Here is an 11615-nt window from a genome sequence, read left to right as displayed (position 1 = left end):
AATAATAATATTATTATTTCATTTCCCAAAAATACAATACTTTCAGAAATGTTTCTAGAGAATATTTGTTTATGATTTATCATAAAAACATCACAAAGAAGGACAAATGTAGAGGTTTCATAAATACCACCACGTTACTCTTAGTAAAATACTAAGTATGATAATACATTGACGACTTTAGTAAATGTAACATACTAATATTTGATTTATAGAAAACTTCATAAATATTGCTTAAAGTATTTTTAAATGATCAAACTAAAGTCCAAGGAAAGTTTCTCTAGTTTCTCCATTGATCGATCATATCGTACTGTAACGTAGTTCAAGGAAAGTTCATCAACGGAGAAATGCCGTGGTTTAATTAACTCCAAATTGAACTGTCACAGGGCAGAAAATCCACATACAACAAACAAGCGAATGAAACCATTTTTAAGGGTTTTATTTACAGCAACGCCACTGTAAATTTTGACGTCTCGATACAATATTACACACAAACATGATGATGATGTTGGCCACGTCATGGAGTGAACACAAATTCAGAAAAAGAGATCACATTATGGTGCAACGGCTCTTTTCTTCAGTTGGCTGTGAGTTTACTTGCTGGAACCTGCTCGACTCGGATGGGTTGTATGTGAATTCCGAAGTATCAAGTCCATACTGAATAACGACAGTACTAGTGTTAGACAGTAAAACCACATACATCACCACAATCATCTAACAAAGCTAATATATAATGTGTGCACGAGAGTATGAGTATTTTTCAATTACTCCAAGAACAAACGATAATAGGTAGTTGAGAATGGGATGACTAATTGAATAATAGATCTAAAAACATAAATCGACAGGATGATTAAGATTTAAAACTTTAGAGTCCATCATGAAATCTTATAACGAAGCTATTTCAATGTTTCAATATTCTTATGAAAATGGAATAATATTACAAACAGGAAAATCAATAAAATTAAAAGGCCATAAAAAATTTTAAACATAAACAAGAACAAGCTATCCTCTCTCTCTCTCTCTCTCTCTCTCTCTCTATATATATATATATATATATATATATATATATATATGTATGTATGTATGTATGTATTAGATAAAGTCAAAGTCAGAGATAAAGATTGCACCTTCTCCCGCATCCGTGTACTCCATGCATCATTTCTGCTTGGACGCTGGTCAATAGTCCCAGCAACTGGTAATCCTGTTACTGGGGCTGGTGCTGGTCTATTGAGCAACGGCTGCCTCGGATTAGTGAACTCCTCATCACTATCATAATTTGCTGGCTTATTTACAGCCCTAACAATAAGGGCTAACAAGAAAAGTAGAGCCTGCAATTTCATACACATTCCTTTAGATAACAAAAAAATTCCAACCCAACTTTCTGTCCCGCAAACATTAACAACGGGCACATTGCCCCCACACACATGTATAAAGCTTTCATTACTATGGACCCCTCCCTTTCCTTCTTGTGGTACTTTCATTATAGTGGTATGTAAGTGGGGATTCGATATGATATTCAATCAGGTATTCAAGTACATTTGGAAAGTAAAACTAATATTATATTATATCTATACAAACAACCTATGGCTTCTCACGGGCACACTGTTAAAAAATTACTTTACAGAGAACTAGGAAGCCTCAAAGGAAGAGGAAGGAGGCTTCAGCTAACTTAGAGACAACTCTTCAGGAATATAGGCAATATTTTATAGGTTTGTTGTTGGGCTTTTTGTAATTATTTTTATGTTTGTATGATTAGGCCTTTATATGAGTTACAAATTTGTTAGCTGACTTATTAGATAGCTTGTTGGACCATAGACTATTTAGTTAGATGTACCTAGTAGTCTTAAGTTCATAACATAAGTCGTCAATTGTTGACTTGTGTAAGAAGTTTTTAACTCATTTGTGAACAAAGTTTTACAACTGTGAGAAAAATTTTCTCTGTCGTTTTAAGAACACCACTTAATTCTTATCTTTGAATTTTCTAATTCCAAGGGATGAGTTTTCCTCAACTAATCGATCACTATGGATAACAACATTGATTTCCATTTCTAGATTTCATTCCGTTTTTAAACGTTTCATGATGGAGCATATGGGCTTTACATGATGAATTTGATTCATCAAATGGGCTTTACATGATGGATCATATTCAACATCTCACATTCACCATCCTCATCAAGAGTTAAATTATTCTCCATCTATTATGGACCCAATCTAAAAATCTTGTATAAAATGGATGGCTTGGAATCCTAGAAACAATTATCTGCCTCCCGTGGGTACGGGCATAAAAACAAAAGACTACAAAATAATACGGCTTTCTTTTAAATGCCAATCATACAACTTCTTGCTTACCTCAAAGATAACAATTCCAAGAGCAACCCATCTCACAATATTCCAATTTTCACTCAGAAATTCATATATCGCATCAAAATCTCCAGTTTTGTCTGTTGGAATTTCCTGAACGAAATATAATTATAAATGACAAATACAATTTTAACATCTGTCACAAATTACCAGACTATTTACTTACTTCTTTCCAGCTTTTGTCGAAGAATATAAAGGCTGCACATCCCAGCTCTACCAAGATCAATAATACCACCAGAACTGAATACTGTGTTGACTTAAGAAACTCAATAACAGATCCTTAAATAAGCAACAGATCAATGCATGTAACCGTACATATACACCGGGAGAGAAGAGCAGAAACTTAAATTAATGTTTTCTTTGTATGACTGGAAATTTAAGAGAGCATGGAATATTTTTATAATATAGCACGAGACACTGTAAAAGGATACACAGCTCAGGCAGCATCCATTGCGTGTTGCAGCTCCAATACAACCAAAACAAGAAATGAGAAAGAGAACTACTCCAGTACCAATAAATAAAACAATAAACCTGGCAAACATGAAATGAAGAATTAGAGTGAGATTCGTGTTTGTCAACTTCAAAAGTAATTCTGTTGTGTGCGTGTACTAACTGTACTATAAGCTTAAAATGGGCAGTTTCTTATATAACTGTAACATACAAGTCATGACTTACGAATGAATAAAAAGTAAAGGACTGGGATCACAAAGCTCTATAAATAAACATATAATAATAATAATGGTTGAAGAAAAACAATAGACAAATACTATATCTGGTATTCTATGGCTGATTTTCTTCTTTTCGAACAAAAAACAATTAGTGAGTAAAAAAAAAAACGCTACATCTGAAAAATAAATGTTAATTAAAATTCACATTTCGCCGGCCACTCTGGAAAGTTCACAAAGTAGGTTCATCAAAGTTTCTTTCTTAAGCAATGGCAAGAATAATCAATGGTGGACCAATCACACCGACAAATGAAGACGCTTAGCCTTAAATTTTACCTTCTTACTCTAATTATTTCATAAACACAACTCCGTATTCGATTGACCTAACATTCCAAAAGTTCCACCTTGCAAATCTCACTAAACATGACCAAAATCAAACATAACAATATATAGCAGCACAAACCTAAAACTAGAGGCTGTATCCAAGAATATAATTATGAGGTTCATTCCAGCTACAAAGCGCTATTATCTTCATCGTAAAGTACTGAATGCATCGGACCCATATTTTTTTAAAGCAACGCAGAATTTGTATCTTAACATGACTATTTCATACAATACTGATTACTACATTGTTACGAGACATTAAAGTAAATTTCCCCCATGACAGGGAAAAAGCTTTGTCAGTATTAATATAACCAGCGGAAAACTAGATAACAGATAGCAAATTGATGCAGCAAAAATACAACCAAAAATAAAACCTTTAGCAAGTCAAGAATCAACATAGTTGGAAATGCCCCAAAATCAAAAAGTGGCAAGAGAGCAGAACTCATACCAAGCATTGGACAGGTTATCAAAAAAACTGTTGCCAAGAGAGACAGTCATAAGCACGGGCCGGCCAAGTTGAATCAGAGCAGAATCATCACTGACAGGAGAAGTCGTCAGAGTGTCGCCATCTGAAGCTTTAGAGAATAGAACAAAAAGATAGATTCCATAGCCCACTATGGCAAGACCAGTGAGGCTCAATATGAAGTTCAAAAGCTTCAAAAGGCACTCCCAGCATCCCCTACATGCCATCCTCTACCTATAATCCCTCCACCACAGTTCACAAAGTGGATCAATGTCCTATATATATTTTCAGCAGAAGAAGACAGGCACTTCCCTACAGTATCAGGTAAGAAATAAATAAAAACTATCACATAAAATGTACCACCTGAAGTTCAATTACAATTTTAAGAGATATGATAGCTTCAACTTGTCTGTTTACCATTTACTGTCAAAAACTAATAACAACAATGATTTAAGCTCTGTTTGGAAAAAAAGTTGAGAACGTGTTTTCTGGAATTCTCATGCACGTTCCAGAATTCCAAAGCACAAAATGAAGGAAGACTTTGTTACTTTGGAGTTAAAAGTACTTTTGGAAATCCCGAACTGATGTTCACAATTCTTTGATGTGCAAAAGACATAAAAACATTTCTCAAACATAAAGAGAAGCTATATCCGCAAATTATACAAATAATAAATTCAAATTTATATCCCTAATTCCTTTTATACTTAAAAAAAAAGTGTTGTTGTGCATAACGCACTTGAGCCCTATTCGCAGTGAAGTGTAACTGAGAAAATTAACAAGAGCTTCGGCAATTGAGCAACGAAAACTACAGAAATGAGGAGAAGTGAAGAATGAGTCTAATATGCAGAACTTACAGAATAAATCGACGATTTCGAGTTGCAAATTGCGAAGCGTGGCTTTCCAAATTGAAGTTAAAATGAAACTGAGAGAAGAAACCAGAGAGGAAGACACAGAAAAAGGCGACAAATCACAAATTGCCACTCTGGCAAAGGCAGGGTTGTCTACAGCATCCATAAAAATGTACACGATCTCCACCTTTCATTTTACAGCAAAATAATTAATAAATAGTGGTTAAAAATTATGAACCATTGGATCACTTTGAACGACCAGTCTTTCTTGGTCCTTGTTTGTTACGCTGGATAAAATAACAATATTAAAAAGTTGTTTTCTAAAATTAATAAAGCGAAAAAATAATTTCTAGAACTGTTTATTATAATTGCATAAATTATTAAAATTTTAGTGATTAATCAAGTCGATTCACAAAATCAAAGTTTAAATTTTGCTCAACTTTAGATTTTTCACAAAATATGTAATAATATTTTTTAAGAAAATTTGATTTAAATTAAAATATTAAACCTGACAGGTTAGAGTGGTGGTTAGGTCAATTGAGAAAGTATGTTAGTTTTCATTTTGTGCGGACCTGTCACACTGATTCTCATAAATAAATGAGATTAATATTTGGATTTGAGGATTTAAAAAAAATTACAGTTGGAAATTAAAAGTTTACAATTTAAAATTAGGCACTTTTTAATTCTAAATTGCATTTAATCCCTTAAAAAAAATTATAAAAGTGCTTTTATTTTTCCATAACCACCAAACCGACAAAGTCATGTTAATTGTTAATTTGTATATAAAAATAAAGCAGACATTTTAGATTTAAGAAAGAAATACAGAGAAAACAAATAAATAAACATCAAATAGAAAGAAGGGAAATAGAAAGAAGGGAAATAAAAAGACAAATAAGAAAGAAAAATGTTTTATATGGATGAACAGAAATGAGAAATAAAATAGTTACAAAAGTCTGTCTTCACTTGTTTGAATGAATAGAAGAAAAAAAATACAAATGAATTATATAAAATTATTTTTATATTAATTAACATTATTTTCTTCATTCTCTTTTACAAAACTTTTAGTTTTTTACATTGTAAAAAATATATTTAATTTATAACCAAACATTCATAAGCATTATCCATCCAACAAGTCTCCTTCATAAATTTCCATCAAAACAATCAGAAAATACTGAAAACCACTCTTAATGTTTTCCTCCCAAATAAATAAAAACAAACATGGGGTTAGGGGACAAAATCACAGTTTTGCTAACTAGCAAGTGATGAGCAGAGGCCATTTCAAAACAATATGAGCATCTAATCTATGAACACAAGCAATGCCACTGTAAATTTCGATGTCTCAGCACAACATAACACACTAACATGAAAATGATCTTGGCCATGTCATGGAGTGATCCGGTACGGCCCGAGATGAAATAAAAAACTCGGCAAAAGAGATCACATTATAGTGCAGCGGCTCTTTTCTTCAGCTGTCTGTGAGTTTGCTTGCTGGAACCTGCTCGACTCAGATGGATTGTATGTAAATTCCGAAGTATCAAGCCCATACTGAATGACAACAGTAACGGTGTTAGACAGTAAATAACATATGCAATGACAATCGTGCGGGTGCTAATCTGCGTTAATAATAATAATAATAATAATAATAATAATAATAATGATGATGATGATGATGATGATGATAATAATGATAAAAATAATAATTCTACACTGATCTTATTTGAAACATGTCATATGCTAAAAGGTGTCCTGTTTTGAGCCATGTGTGCCATCGGAAAAACAGAATGACCAAGATTGAAAACTCCATAAAGTCTCTAATGGAATCTTATAAAAATGTTATTCAATGATTAAATGTTCTTCTGAAAATGGAAGAATATTTTAATCAAGAAAGTCATTCAACTAAAATGCTCAGCAAATTCATATACCAGAAGAGACTATTATATATATGGACAGTCAAGACTAAAAGTTAACTGAAGATCACGTAATCATTCAAAAAGATTGTGCATTTATTTATCTTTTAATCTTGATCAGTGTAACTAGATCTTATAATCAATATCCATTCATAGTCTACGTTTGTTATTGTTAGGTTTCTTCGTATCAAGTAACCTAAATACTATCTTAGAGTCAATAATCACAACAAGTTTATGAAGTTTCACAAGGTAGAAACAATTTTATTGAATGGAAAAACACTGAAAGCAATCAACAAACAGTCAAGGGAAAAACCTTCCCTTACACAGGACAGATCCTGTTTCAGAAATAAAACACTCAACAACCAACCCAATACACCCCAACCCATTAAAAGACATAAACAAAACATAACTAACAAAGAAACTACTGCTAACTGCTATGAAACTCCTCCTAACTCCTCCAACCACCACTTACTAACTGTTGTTTCTATTTTTTCTGACATAAACCTTCCAAGACCTATCAGTTATAATAATAAATTATTCAACTCCTTGATATATGACCGTGTTTTCCCTTGTGTGGGCATATATGTATGTTAAAACATCCTGCGCAAAGATCTCAAACGAGGACACCCAGAACAAGAACCAAATATGCGTGATTGTATGGGAAAATGTTCGGTAGCCATGACGCTAAAAATCCTGGTTTGCACCAGACAAACACAAGTATGTTACTATCCAGCACATACAAGGAGCACTCAACTGTGTCCGAATACCAGTTAAAACACAGACAAAACAAAATGCATAACAATATTAGCTAAGAGAAAAAATATTGCACCTTTTCCCTCATCCTTGCACTCCATGCATCATTTCTGCTTGGACGTTGGTCCACTGTTCCAGAAGCTGGTAACCCTGTTGCTGGGCTTGCTGCTGATCTATTGAGCAATGGCTGCCGCACTTGCTGCCTTGGATTAATGAACTCCTCATCACTGTCATATTCTGCTGGCCTATTTGCGGCCCTGACAATAAGGGCTAACAGGAAAAGAAGGGCCTGCAAAATTTAGGATAAGAATCCAAACCAAAATTTATATCCGGAAACATAATAATGGGCATATTACATCAAACACACATATAAAGCTTACATTACTATAGGCTACCCTCTCCGCTTCAGGTGGTAGGTAAGTGGGCATTCGATGAGACATTTTCAATAAGGTACTCAAGTAAATTTGAGATATAAAAGTAATATTACATTATATCACAACAGAAAAATGCAGGTTTCTCAATGGCACATCATTTAAAAAACTCCTGAATTTCTAAGTTGATCACTAGTTAACTAGTGCATTTCAACCTTCTCAGTCTTTGATATTTTCTCACTTTATCTCTTCCAGGTTTCTTTTTTTCATCGAAACATCTAATATGTCATAACTACTTTAAGTTTCTTTTGGGTCAAGAAATTAAGTCCCCAAGTATACTTCTGTAATTCTATTTCTCATCAATAAAGAATCATGACAAAAAAGTTGGCTAATGAGTACTAGGCCAGACCTTAAGAGCCAAGTTTTCAAGAAATGGGGAAATAGGGGGCAGGAGAATCCTATTGTTGATGATGATTGACGAGTGATTACCATGAAACTATTAGCAGGAACGTGGCAATAACAGGAACGTGGCAATAATCAATTCATTTTCCATGTCTTCTGGTATCTAGATTTTTCTACATATAAAAAAAAAAAAGTGTTTTTCTACATCAACATTTCAAGCATTCTCAAACTGTTATTTGTTCAATCAAAAATAGGTGCTATACAAAATGGATAGCTTGATTATAATCCTGGAGACTGTTATCTGTGGTCTGTGGGTACAAGCACAGAATCACATGACAGCAAAACAATATGGTTTTCCCTCAAATGCCAATCACACAACTTCTTCCTTACCTAAAAGATAACCACATTATTTCTTACATACCTCAAAGATAACAATTCCAAGAGCAACCCATTTCAGAATATTCCAATTCTCACTCAGAAATTTATAAATCGCATCAAAGTCTCCAGTTTTGTCTGTCGGAATTTCCTGAATAAAATATATTATAAGATGACAAAAACATTTTTAACTTCAGATTACAAATTACCAGAGACAATCTAACTTACTTCTTTCCAGTTTTTGTCAAAGAATATAAAGGCTGCGCATCCCAGCTCTATCAAGATCAATAATACCACCAAAACTGAATACTATTTTCAGTTAAGGAAATTAAAAACAAATCCTTTGATTAGTACAGATTAACCCATGTACATATGCACATAGACAGACACGCCCTCGGAGAGAAGTGCAGAAACTTAAAGTCATGATTTTGTTTTTTGTATATAGAGGAAATTTATGAGACCATGAAATAAATTTTACATTAGCATGAGACATTCTAATAGGATACACAGCTAAGGCAGCACCCATTCCGTGTTGCAGCTCCAATACAACCAAAACAAGAAATAAGAAAGAGAACTACTCCAGTACCAATAAATAAGTAAATAAACCTGCAAACATGATATAAGGAATTAGTGTGAGATATGTCTTTGTCAACTTAAAAATTAGTTTTATGTGTTGTGTATGTGTGTACTAACTGTATTATGACCAAAAAAGGGATAGTTTATTATATATAAGTAAAATATTTAAATATCCTTACAGAAGAAAAAGGAAAAAATAAATGTGATATTTCATTGGAGATTTTCTTTTTCTAACACAAATATGTAAGTTGGTAAAAAAGTAAAGTTAATTCAAATTCATATTCTGTGCACCAATCTAGAAAGCGCATAAAGAATAATCAATGGTGGACCAATTACACCACAGAATGAAGCTCCAACTATTTCATATTCAAAAGTCCACCTTATAAATCTCATTAAATGTGCTCAAAATCAAACATAATGATATAGCAGTACACACTGAAAACTAGAGGCCATGTCCTAAAAATCTAATTGAGTGGTTGATTCCAACTCCAAAGCCCTATCATCTATGGCATGTAGTACCAAATGCATTTGACGCATAATTCTTATAAAGCAACTTAGAATTTGTTTTTTAACTTAACGATGCAATCATTCTATACTGGTTATTGCATGGTCTAACGTCATTAAAGAAATTTCTGCTCAACCTCTGGCTTGAATGGAACCTGTAGCAAAAACTATATAACGGATAACTAATTGAGGCAACAAAGTACAACCAAAAACAATACCTTCATCAAGTCAAGAATAAAAATAAACAAATGTATATGACCCAAAAGTAGCATGAGGAGAGCAACAAACACACATACCAAGCCCTAGGCAAGTTATCAAGAAAGCTATCTGACAGAGACACGGCCATAAGCATGGGCCGGCCTAGTTGAATCAGAGCAGAATCATCACTGACAGGAGAAATATCTGGAGTGTTATCATCTGAAGCTTTAGAGAATAGCACAAAAAGATAGATTCCATAGCCCACTATGGCCAGACCAGTGACGCTCAATATGAAGTTCAATAGCTTCAAAAGGCACTCCCAGCATCCCCTACATGCCATTCTCTACCTATAGCTGTACTTTAGTCCCTCAACCACAATTCAAAAAGGGGATCAATGCCCTATGAAAATTTTCTGCAGAAACAGACAGAAACTTCTCTACAGTATCAGTTAAGAAATAAATATAACTATTGCACAAACTATAACATCCGCAGTTCAATTAGAATTTTAAGAGATACGCTAACAACAATAGCTTAAGCTATGTTGGATAAAATTGTGAACGTGTTTTTGGGAATTCTACTACACGTTCCTGAATTCCAGAGCTGGAAGAAACTGTTACTTTGGAGGTAAAAGTACATTTGAGCTCCCGAACTGATGTTCACAACTTCTATTACTGAGAGCTTAAAACTAATTTTTTTGTGTCCAAAGCAATACTTTCTCCCCTTTTCATTATGTGCATTGGGATTCAGAGACGTGAACCGAATTCTGCACAAATATTTTTCAGTTTTATCCAAACATACACCTAATAGTTTGATTCCCAAAAACATAAAAGGATTTCTAAAAAAGGGAAGCCATATCTGCCAAATATACAAATAATAAATGCAAAATTATATTCCTAATTCCGTTTTAAAAAACAGTGATGTTGCTTAGAATGTAATTGAGCCCTATTCGCATTAAATTGCAACTGATAAAAATAATAACAACTTCAGCTATTCATTAAACGATAAAAAAATAAAGAAATAAACGACGAGAAGAGATGAGAGGGTCTAAGCTACGAGAACTTACGGAAGAAACCGACGATTTTGAATCGCAAATTGCGCAGGTTAGCTTCCCAAAACTTGAAATTGAAATCAGCCACAGAGAAGAAAAGAGAAAAAAAAAAGACAGAAAAAGTGGCAAAGCACAAAATGCCACTCTGGCATTGGCAAATGATCATCTACAGCATCCATAAAATTGTACACTATCCCGACCTTTAATTTCTGAAAAAATAAATAATAAACATTGATAAAAAATTTCAAACCATTGGATTCGTTTAAACTGCCAATTCGCTTCGCCCTGGTGGTTATTCAACGAAACCCCAAACTGCGGTGTATTAAATGACATGTTTGCCCTTCTCTTCGTCCTCCAGCACACTGTTGCAATAACAACAATTCCAAATTTAACATTTTAGTGTTTTTAATTAACTTGTTTTATTTTTAATAATCATGTTTAGATGACTATTAATTCACGTGCACTTCAAGTCGTTCATTTTTACTAAATAATATTTCTAGTGTTTCCCATGGTATGTAATGAACATTAGCAATGATTCAATTAATAGTAATTTAGTCAGCATTTTATGATTATTTTGTTTTAGCTAGATGTGAAAGTCACTTTTGCATAATATAGAAGCCTATCAACTCCTAAACTTAAAGTTCTTCATCATTTAAATCAATTATGTGTGTTCGTTAATTACAAGGGTTTAAGTTGAGCTTTTTTTTGCTAGTTTCAATCCAACCTACCTTTTTATATCATTGATGTTTCTTTTATAAACAGA

At 33.3% G+C, this 11615-nt stretch overlaps 2 protein-coding genes across 5 annotated transcripts; both read right to left on the bottom strand.

Annotated features, from left to right (window-relative positions):
- Positions 1 to 261: 261 nt before the first annotated feature.
- LOC106776445 (tobamovirus multiplication protein 2A) lies at positions 262 to 4871 on the bottom strand. Of its 2 annotated transcripts, none has more exons than XM_014663904.2 (7): positions 4725 to 4871; positions 3856 to 4104; positions 2790 to 2889; positions 2525 to 2605; positions 2347 to 2451; positions 1125 to 1325; positions 262 to 654 (listed from the first exon to the last, which is right to left on the bottom strand). In XM_014663904.2, the coding sequence occupies exons 2-7, from the start codon at positions 4095 to 4097 to the stop codon at positions 547 to 549; spliced, it is 837 nt and encodes a 278-aa protein (XP_014519390.1). In that variant the 5' UTR covers positions 4098 to 4104; positions 4725 to 4871; the 3' UTR covers positions 262 to 546. The 2 variants fall into 2 exon arrangements, with proteins under 2 accessions (XP_014519390.1, XP_014519388.1); XM_014663902.2 differs by having other exon boundaries at positions 3856 to 4182; positions 4725 to 4862.
- A 964-nt stretch (positions 4872 to 5835) lies between these two features.
- LOC106776388 (tobamovirus multiplication protein 2A-like) lies at positions 5836 to 11107 on the bottom strand. 3 transcript variants are annotated; one of them, XM_014663831.2, is made up of 7 exons: positions 10868 to 11107; positions 9903 to 10240; positions 9033 to 9132; positions 8755 to 8835; positions 8573 to 8677; positions 7455 to 7667; positions 5836 to 6263 (listed from the first exon to the last, which is right to left on the bottom strand). In XM_014663831.2, the coding sequence occupies exons 2-7, from the start codon at positions 10142 to 10144 to the stop codon at positions 6156 to 6158; spliced, it is 849 nt and encodes a 282-aa protein (XP_014519317.1). In that variant the 5' UTR covers positions 10145 to 10240; positions 10868 to 11107; the 3' UTR covers positions 5836 to 6155. The 3 variants fall into 3 exon arrangements, with proteins under 3 accessions (XP_014519317.1, XP_014519318.1, XP_014519316.1); XM_014663832.2 differs by having other exon boundaries at positions 9903 to 10235; XM_014663830.2 differs by having other exon boundaries at positions 9903 to 10216; positions 10868 to 11106.
- Between the last annotated feature and the right edge of the window lie 508 nt (positions 11108 to 11615).

The sequence above is a fragment of the Vigna radiata genome, chromosome 11 (assembly GCF_000741045.1).
Source record: "Vigna radiata var. radiata cultivar VC1973A chromosome 11, Vradiata_ver6, whole genome shotgun sequence".
In the NCBI taxonomy this organism is placed as follows: domain Eukaryota; kingdom Viridiplantae; phylum Streptophyta; class Magnoliopsida; order Fabales; family Fabaceae; genus Vigna; species Vigna radiata.
Note: the sequence above shows the minus strand (reverse complement) of the source record. Positions and strands in the feature narration are given on the sequence as shown.

Coding starts and splice junctions, on each gene's coding strand:
- LOC106776445 (XM_014663904.2), bottom strand. CDS start 4,097: ATGGCATGTAGGGGATGCTGGGAGTGCCTTTTGAAGCTTTTGAACTTC. Junction 2,452..2,524: donor TCGACAAAAGCTGGAAAGAA/GTAAGTAAATAG, acceptor TATTTCGTTCAG/GAAATTCCAACAGACAAAAC. Junction 655..1,124: donor GTACACGGATGCGGGAGAAG/GTGCAATCTTTA, acceptor GTCGTTATTCAG/TATGGACTTGATACTTCGGA.
- LOC106776388 (XM_014663831.2), bottom strand. CDS start 10,144: ATGGCATGTAGGGGATGCTGGGAGTGCCTTTTGAAGCTATTGAACTTC. Junction 8,836..9,032: donor ATGGGTGCTGCCTTAGCTGT/GTATCCTATTAG, acceptor AACTGAAAATAG/TATTCAGTTTTGGTGGTATT. Junction 8,678..8,754: donor TTGACAAAAACTGGAAAGAA/GTAAGTTAGATT, acceptor TATTTTATTCAG/GAAATTCCGACAGACAAAAC.